At 42.5% G+C, this 8,791-nt stretch overlaps 1 protein-coding gene across 1 annotated transcript; it reads right to left on the bottom strand.

Moving 5' to 3' along the window:
- Positions 1–131: 131 nt before the first annotated feature.
- Positions 132–7,174, bottom strand: PDZK1 (PDZ domain containing 1). Its single transcript, XM_053455571.1, has 9 exons — positions 7,047–7,174; positions 4,841–5,052; positions 3,568–3,823; positions 3,177–3,310; positions 2,423–2,618; positions 2,005–2,201; positions 1,511–1,768; positions 1,072–1,359; positions 132–708 (listed from the first exon to the last, which is right to left on the bottom strand). Exons 1-9 carry the CDS (start codon positions 7,054–7,056, stop codon positions 592–594), a joined length of 1,668 nt encoding a protein of 555 aa, XP_053311546.1. The 5' UTR covers positions 7,057–7,174; the 3' UTR covers positions 132–591.
- Between the last annotated feature and the right edge of the window lie 1,617 nt (positions 7,175–8,791).

Raw genomic sequence — 8,791 nt, 5'->3', positions numbered from 1 at the left:
CACAATGATTGGGCGGAGAGATTAGTAATTTGGTTTAAAAAAAAAAATTCTCAGGATCTTGGAGATGAATTTTTAAACTAAATACTTGCAAAGGAATTATCCTGAAACAAACAAAACGCACACAAGATACAGACGGTTTCAATAAATGGTTTTTATTTATACCAAAATCTGTGATTTTAACAGTTAGAAGATGGCAGTGGGGCTCGTTGTGACGCCCCTGTCTTCTGGGTGACTAGCTGGTGGGCAAGCCGAAGATCTGCGAATGGAATTAACTTTTGGGCATTATAACGGCTTCTTCTAGAATTTCCGCTGGTTTACACATTAACGTAATATTACGGTGAACAAATACCGTGACAAAAACATTCAGTCTTGAGTTTTTTCCGTGACCAAGCCCTTCTCGTGCACGGATTAGTAAGCTGGACCGTCGAGAGTGTTTGGATGGTCTAGGAAACGTCTTGGACTGGAACGTGGTAGAGATTAGTGGGAGTAGAAGTCCTGTGACAGCTGGCCTCTGTCGTACGTAATTCGGTGCATGCCTGAGGATGCTGGGTGTTATATTCCGCTACGGATGATAGTCTCTGCCTCGGATGTTTACAGTTGGGTGTCATCATCGCTTTTGTTGTCGCTGTCGCTATCGCTATCGCTGTGATCTTTATCCTCCGTTTTGCTCTGCGGTTTATCTTTATCCTTGGCGGTTGGAGTTTCCGCCTGTCAAAGAGAAAAAGGGGATTTCATTATTTATTGTTGTTTGTGTAAAAAAAAAAAAAGTATAGTTGTTTGGGGCAAAGTTCTAAATTTTGTCACGGAGAGATAACGAGTAATAATCGTTCAGGTCCCAAAAAAACAGATTCAAATTATCTTTCTTAATGTGATCTGTAAACACCTTTTTATACGCTTAATTTGTATTCAGAATTTTATGTTTGGGAAAGGTAGGGAAATTAGCGTTTTTTGTAAATAAAAAAAAATCCTTAATAAGGCGAAGTATCCACCATCTTGATCGGAAGCCATCTTTAGGTATTGCGTAAGATGGAGAACGCTCCGGAAATATTTTTATTGTGAGATATTTCTTACCTTTTCTTCTTTTTTCTCCGGGCTTGACTTGACTACCTCCCCGTAGCTCGGAGGACTCTCCTTTTCGGGCAGAGGGTCGGCCATGGAAGCTGCGATAGGGATTTTCTGCGCCTTGTAGTATTCGTAACCCTCTTGGGAAATGACCAGTATTGTCAGCTTGCTTCCGCCGCTCTTGATTTTCGTTACAACGTCCACGTAGCTTTCCTTCTCCACGTTCTCGCCGTTTACTTCTAGCAGCACATCGTCCTCTTTAACCCCGGCCACCTCAGCTGGTCCCCCCTTCGCCACCTGTGAGGGGGGGGGGATACATAAAATGAGTGTCAACCTTTGGATTCGGCCACACTGGAGAGCTTTTTGTAACCTTCTTACATGGAGTTTTCTACTACCCCCAATAACTGAGGGTGCTCGGCAGCTATTTAATGTTCTATGTTTGAGTTACCTGTTTAATAAACTGTCCAGGAACCTCCTTGATTGCGTTTAAGTGGAAACCATACCCGCCGGTGCCCTTCTGTAATCGGCATAGTCTGGGCTTGTGCTTTGGGTCTGGAGACGGGGTTGGTTTCGCGGCTGTTGCGGACGGGACCGGGCTGATGGAGGGTGTCGGTGTAGGAGAGACCACTGGAGCCGTCGCGTTTTGAACCTCGCTCTTCTTTTCTTCCTTTAGTTCTTGCAAATATAAATAAGGTGATACGCCGGCCTGAAATAACAAGAAATAGAATATTTATGCAAATATCATTCACTGGACACCTTGTTTGTGTCTTCCTTTGGGCAGACAACTTCTCATTACTGGCGACCCATGCAGTAGACTTCATACTAAAGTACTTTGTAAGTACCACTGCCCCACCACTCTCATCTTCTATGGCTTCACCCAACGCAAGCTCATAGAAACAACCATCATGACTGGCACGACTATCATGATTGTTTACTTCTCACCATTGTGTACAGGTCATCCGTCTTCTTATCCACGATCAGTAGCGTGGTCTTTTCTCCTCCCTTGCGAATGGCTTCCACCACTTGCTCATGGTCAAAGCTTTCCACGGACTGTCCGTTGACAGCGACAACGCGGTCGTAGTCTTTCAGCTTGGCCTTTTCCGCTGGGCTGCCTGCGTCAATATCCACAACGAAGTGACCTGCGACGGAAGAATCAGATCCATTCAAAGGGGGATGTATACAAGAAGACAAAGAATTAAGGGCGACACAAAGATCTGCTCTCCTTATAAAATAACCTTTAATGCAATTATTGAGTGCTGGCTTGGGGTTCCATTTCCGTATCCTTGTTTTTCTTTCATAGTCATCCCGCACTTGCGTATAACACAGTCATTATATACAATGCTGAGCTCACGCTTCTAACCTTTCTGATTTTTTTCTTGTCTCAGATAAAACCCGTAACCGCTCGGCTCCTTTTTCAGCTCCACAATTCTAGGTTTGTGCGGCAGGAGTTCTAGAGTAGCCGCTTCTCCTGTGATCTTCATCTTCCGTTTGGAGAAGTAATCCATGGTTTCCTTGTCTGACACCAGGAAAACAACACTAGCTCCGGATTCCTTCACCTAAACGTGATAACACAATAAAGAAAGATGTTGACCACTTCCCAGGCCACCAAAGTAGATTATCCTATTTATTCTCAGGGGAGCATGGCTCAGAAGCTCAGTTTATGTCAGGATATGTATTGAGTTAGGGGTTTAGTTTTCTCCAGAAACCAGTAAAGTGTGAAAGTTGGGTGCTTGATTAGGTGTTTCCTCAAGGTGACCCAATCTACCATCCAACACAGGCCAGAAACAAAAACAAAAATGGGTTAATACCATGGATATTTTAGATGGTGCCAAGACCACTAGTGGTCCATAGACCACTGTCCAATGGCAGGTAGCTAGAGAACCATCTTTAGAACCAAGTGGGAACATCAATGATCAGTGATCACTTGAGTCTTCACTCCCTGTCTCTTCTATTTTGTTCAGGCTAATGCTTTAGAGATGAACCTCCCGATGTTATCCTATGAAAATCTGGTCCCCAGATCCAAGTCTTCAATCCCCACCTCTTCTACTATACATATAAAGCTGTTCGGGATAACGGTCTAGACCCATATGTAAAAGATTTTTGTCTCAAAGCACCTTGGATGCTATCTGGTCGTGCGTGTCTTCCTCGACGTTCTTTCCGTTCAGTTCAATGATACGGTCTCCCTCGCGTATTCCGGCTTTGGCCGCGATGCCGTTCGGCACCAGCGCGGTCAGGATCAGGTCATTCTCTGGAACACGATACATTCAATGTCAAATATTTAGCCATGGTTATAGTACCATATTCAACCAATCACTAATAATTCCGCTCGTTTTCAGAAAATTCCATCAGACAATCCTCAAAGTTTTGTCTTTAAGGATGTTTTTTGCAATTCACAATTTTATAATATAGTGCCATCCTATTCTGCGGCTTTGCATAAACGGTTGTTTGTAACCTTCTTGCGTATAGTTTCAGTATAGTTACATAGAAGCCGAATAGATTTCTCACCTTTCGTAGTTTTTAGGGCAAATCCAAAACTGACGCCGTCTTTATTCAGGTAGCAGATCCGTGGCTTTAGGGTGGACTCTCCATTTGTCGCGGCTTGGCTCGTTGGCTGGTTGACCTCTGGCTGCTTTGCAGGTTGGGATGGCGCTTGGCCGAGTTTAGACAAATCTTCTCCCTTTCTCTTGGCGCTCTCGTAGGATTCCCCGTCCCAAATTAAAAGACTTACGGAGTTTCCGCTGCCCTTGATGAGCTCTACCACCTGTCGAAAAAAAACATTAATGAGGTCTCTTAATTCTGCTCCAGATAGCCTATTTTGACATGGGGGGAAATGGTGATATTTGGAAAATGTCCTAGGAAAAAAAAGGCAGAATGAGCAGAAAGTGGGTAGATTTAGGACGAGTTGGTGTCATCCAAAAATTAAAAGGTTGCCCTGTCCTTGTCTCCTCTTTCACTCATGACCACCTATAACCCCCCAACTATGCCTGCTTTCCCTGGCCTGCTTCCACTTCTAAATTAAATTTTTTTTCATTTTTTTATTTTTTTTTACACATTTTCCTATGAGCTACAATACAGATAGAGCACTGAGTAAAATGTATACTATTTTTATGATACATCTGTTGCTGCTAGAGAACAGGAAGATATTTAGCTGTTGGCAGGAAAAGACAACGTGTATCGTTTCTCTCTGAAATGCTTCACCGACTTCAAGGAAATGGCATTCGATTTGAAAAAACCCCCCAAAAAACAGACTTTTATGTGGTTTTAAGTAGCGGCTTAATATGATCCCTAAAGAAGGTGAGGTCGGCCATTCTGTAAGTTCCATGACAGGTGAACGATGAGCAGCTCTTGCAACATTTTCAAGCTTGGCCAACAGATGATTAAGCACTTTGTGTGCGAAACGCGTCAGACGGTTGCTGAAAACTTTTGCCTTTGCAATGTTATTTGCTACCAATGAATCTTCATTAAGAAGCCTTGTAGGGACGAGAGGCTATATATCAGTCCAGCGCGTGTGCGGTAATTGTCTACAAGTCTGAGCTTGGCCAACAGGTCAAACACCAGGATTTGGAAAGCTCACACTTCACTCCCTCGCCTTTCAAACATAAAATAGAACAAAGTGGTTCCAAGTTGTATACCCATTATTTTTAGTATAATGGTGTTAAAATTGATAAAAATGATGGGGCGGACTGAAGGCTTAGATTTCTGTACCCTCTATTTAATGCAAATCATTCCATGTATTAAATAAAGAAACCAAAACAACAGCTCTGAATTGCTCTGTTACCTCTTTGTGCTCCTTTTCATCCACAAACATCCCATTGACCCTTAGGACTCTGTCTCCATCCTTTAAACCGGCTTTGTCGGCCGAGCTGCCCTTTTCGATTGACCGGACGAGATGACCGGCTTGGTCCCTCTCGATACGCAGGAAAAATCCATAGCCTTTGCCGTCTTGTTTGGTCACGGTGCATTCGCGAGGCTGGGAAGGAGACGCCATGGCTACAACAGAGCAATATGGATCATTATTATTTTTACTCGTATGACACAACATTTTTCAATTTTTGGCAGGGATTCCGATGATTTTGTTTTGTGTATTGTTACTATCAATGACCGCAGACGTCATGAAATTTCCAATGTACTCAGCAGTGACGTCTTCCAGTCAGTCCAGGCCTAGGGCAGCCGCTCCATACCTGGGCCAGATGGTCAGATTTGGTGATGAGGCTCATCTACTACCCCATGGGTTGGTTTGCAAAAATTTAGAAATCTCCTTTGAAACCGGTCTACTGACTTCTCAGCGCAACCTCCGTAGAAACTACACTCGGTGACTCAACATAAAAGATGGCGGCCATAGAGGCAGTGATGTATTTACCTTTGGGGTTTTCTCCGCAGTCTCTTTTGGTTGCTGTGTATTGGGAAGGATTGATTCATTTGCATCAAGTTTCTGTTTTGGGGCTGTTATATAACAAGGGCATTTGGCTGACCTTGACTGACCTTGACTTTTGTCTCTCTCCCCCTGGGTGGACAATTTTTGCACCGTGGCCCTGTGGTTTCTAGTTACACCCTTGGCATACGCGCTTGTTGATGGAAAAAATGGACGTTTCTTCATTTTCACCCAGAAGGAATATCAACAGAGCATGAGGAGGACCTGAATCATGGACGTGGTGCCTCAGCCTCAATAGAGTTAGTAGGCCCCACATCTCTTATATACCATCTACGACTATATACACGACATATCTATAATATCCAGACGGCCATCGGGCAATCCTGCAAATACTCGATGGGCTGGTTATCGGGATCTTGAAGTCCGTGGGTCACCTGGCCTAATTCTGAACAGTCGTCAGATTTTGAATATAGCATTAAAAAGCCATTTATAGCCAATTCTATTGGATTAAGATCCAAACCATTTGATTTTGTTGTCCCGACTATACATTAAGAGGGTCAGTCTGGTTAGTTTCTTCTGCAAAAATGGTCTTGCGTAAAACTTAGTTATATTGGTGAGGTTTCTGCATTATATAACTATGCACTATGCAGGGCCAGCATGTTCCTTCCAAGGGTTAACCCAATATAATGCATAATAAACACAGCGAGATTAAATGTTTCCTCTCACCTCAATTTACCCGCGACTCACAGCCACGGGAATTGCATTTAATCTAAAGATCAGGTCGATGTAGCGTTGAGTGGCTGCTTGAGTGCAGGACGAGGAAGCAATTAATTACAAGGAGCTTTTATCGCCTGGATCCCCAGGACATCAGAAAAATCAGGTATGTGAGATACCATGTAGTCTGCCCGTCTTAATCAGTCCTTGATCTCGACTTAGATTCAGGAGCCATATGCCTATCCCATGATGTTTAAATCCCCTCACTGTATTACCCTCTCCCACTTCTGCTGGGAGGCTGGTCCACTTATCTACCACCCTCTCAGTAAAGTAAAACTTCCTTCCATCCCATCTAAGCCTCCGACTCTCTAGTGTTAGATTATAACTTATTTTTCTAACATTTCTCCTCCTTTGAAATAATCTTCTCTCCTGTACTTTGTCAGATCCCTTTATGTATTTAAATGTCTCTCCCATCCCCCCTCTCTCTCTTCTCTCCCCCAAGTCATACATATCGAAATCCTTTAGTCTTTCCTGATAATTCATAGAGCATTTGGTGAAATGGATTGTCCATCTTACACTCCTGGTTCTAAATTTTGGACCTACGGCAACGGTAAACCGTTGAGGACATCCACTATGGCTATATATATAAATAAATAAAAATCAATAAATCAATAAATAAAAAATAAATCTATATATATATATATATATATATATATATATATATATATATATACACGCAAACATATTAGATTTCTACTATGGCTTGCAACCATTCTCCAGCTGGATGTAAAACATTTAAATCCCAGAAATGTAATCGATATACCGTGCAGAGCATCTGGGGCAATTTCTTAATCCCCGAATACCCCCCGGATTCCGAGCCCAGGGCAAGCCGCCTTACCTTTAAGCATGTTACCGAGAAGGCAGGCTCAGAGTCCTCTAGGTGAGGATGGAGTCTTAGCTCGAGCTGGCGCTGCACAGCTGGACTTTGGTTGGACAAAGGTTGAAGTAAAAGATGATCTATTTACCAGCGACTCCTCTCCTCCGTATCACGGAACCTTGGTTATATTTTTACTACGCCCATTAGATTTCTGTATTTATTATACTCCAAGCGCATCAACAACTCACTGACTCATAGTATCAAAAGCACAAAATTCACTAAAATGTACCTGTCGAAAGAAATAAAAAATAGTTTTTTTGGAGAGGGGGAGGAAATGTTTCCAGCCCATCTAATTTTATGCATTAGAAAAATGTTTTGCTTGCTTTGCAAAATTCCCTTCCATAGCATAGGTTAACGGGGTTAATTCCCAGCTCTGATAATAACAATAAACTCAGAGGACTAAAGGTCAGAACGCAACGTGACACATTTAAATTTCCAATTATTCTCTAATTATCTGTATTTTTTTTTTTTGCAATTGTAACATTTTTACCGAAATGATCGAGCAAGATATAAATATATGCGCACCTACATAAACATGTATACGATTCGCTAATCTCATCGGGTTTTTAAAGGGACGCATGGCCATCGTATGCACTTAAATGTGGTCCCTTTAAATTTTGTGCTCATTGCAACTGTATGGGGGGAGGGGATCCTGCAAGACCCCTGATATGTAATTGCCCCTCCCCCTGGCTATTTAGCCAAATCTCCTGCATTGGCTCGAGAAGCATTCTGAGGGTCTAGAAAGACCCTCCATACACATGTCCAGAAAGTGTTCCCATTGGTTTGAAGGGGACCACTTTCCTGCCAGTGACCTGATGCTTCAAGCAGCCAATCGGTGGAGTGAACCATCAGATCACGGAAGAGCTTTTCTCCCCAAGGGAGGTCCTTCATTTTATTTTTTTGGCAGCGAGGGAATTTGCCCCTTCACTCTGAGAATAAGGCAAAAAGACTTCCCAGATATACCCCTGTATCTGCACCATAGAAATTTAACCTCTTAGCTACCATGTGGCTGGAGTGTCCCTTTAAATAAAGCATAAACAGAAATAAACTTGTGATTGCTACCTCATCTAAATATGTACTTATTATCCATGCAGAGTAACTGATATGACAATATTGGGTACTGTATACCAAAAAAGTTACTTTTGGAAATATAATTCACCCAGGGGAGATGGAGGAGGGGGCAATTGCCCCCCCCCTTGGGCTGCTCTCATTTAAACATCTAAGGCCACTGCCAGTAGTCTTTTTATGTTTTATAAGTATTCTATGCAGCATTTACACTATGCCTGGATCCTTTACATGATCCCATTATAGGATCCATATTCTGTGGATTCTCTCCTCTGATACCGTCCCATGGCTTTGCAAAGTAGTATGCAACTCGATGGCACTGAGGAGGTTAACTACTCATTTTTTGTGTTTTTTTTTCTTTATTTGTGGGTAATTTGGTGGAGTGACAACAAAAGAGAACCAACAGGAGTTCCTCATACCAGTTGAGAAATAACCTAAGTGGAATATTATTATTATTATTATTATTATTTATTGTACACCCAATACACTGTTTCTTGCAGCATGGTTACACCTGTTTGGTAGGCCTCGTATTACACATTTGTATTATTTGAGCCTGTGACTAGCTTAGCGCACCGACACTTTTTCTTTTCCCTGTTTGCACGTATTTGAGGTTGTTGGCTCCTCATCAGTCTGGTTGCAGC

Source organism: Spea bombifrons, chromosome 2 (genome assembly GCF_027358695.1).
Source record: "Spea bombifrons isolate aSpeBom1 chromosome 2, aSpeBom1.2.pri, whole genome shotgun sequence".
NCBI lineage: Eukaryota > Metazoa > Chordata > Amphibia > Anura > Pelobatidae > Spea > Spea bombifrons.
The sequence above is the reverse complement of the archived record's forward strand: the minus strand, read 5'-3'. Positions and strand labels throughout refer to the sequence as shown.

Bases quoted from the DNA above. Each gene is read 5' to 3' on its own strand.
- PDZK1 (XM_053455571.1), bottom strand. The intron at 3,311-3,567 runs GTGAGAAATCTA...ATCGTGTTCCAG, and splicing joins TGCCCTAAAAACTACGAAAG to AGAATGACCTGATCCTGACC. The intron at 2,202-2,422 runs GTTAGAAGCGTG...CTTCCGTCGCAG, and splicing joins ACAAGAAAAAAATCAGAAAG to GTCACTTCGTTGTGGATATT.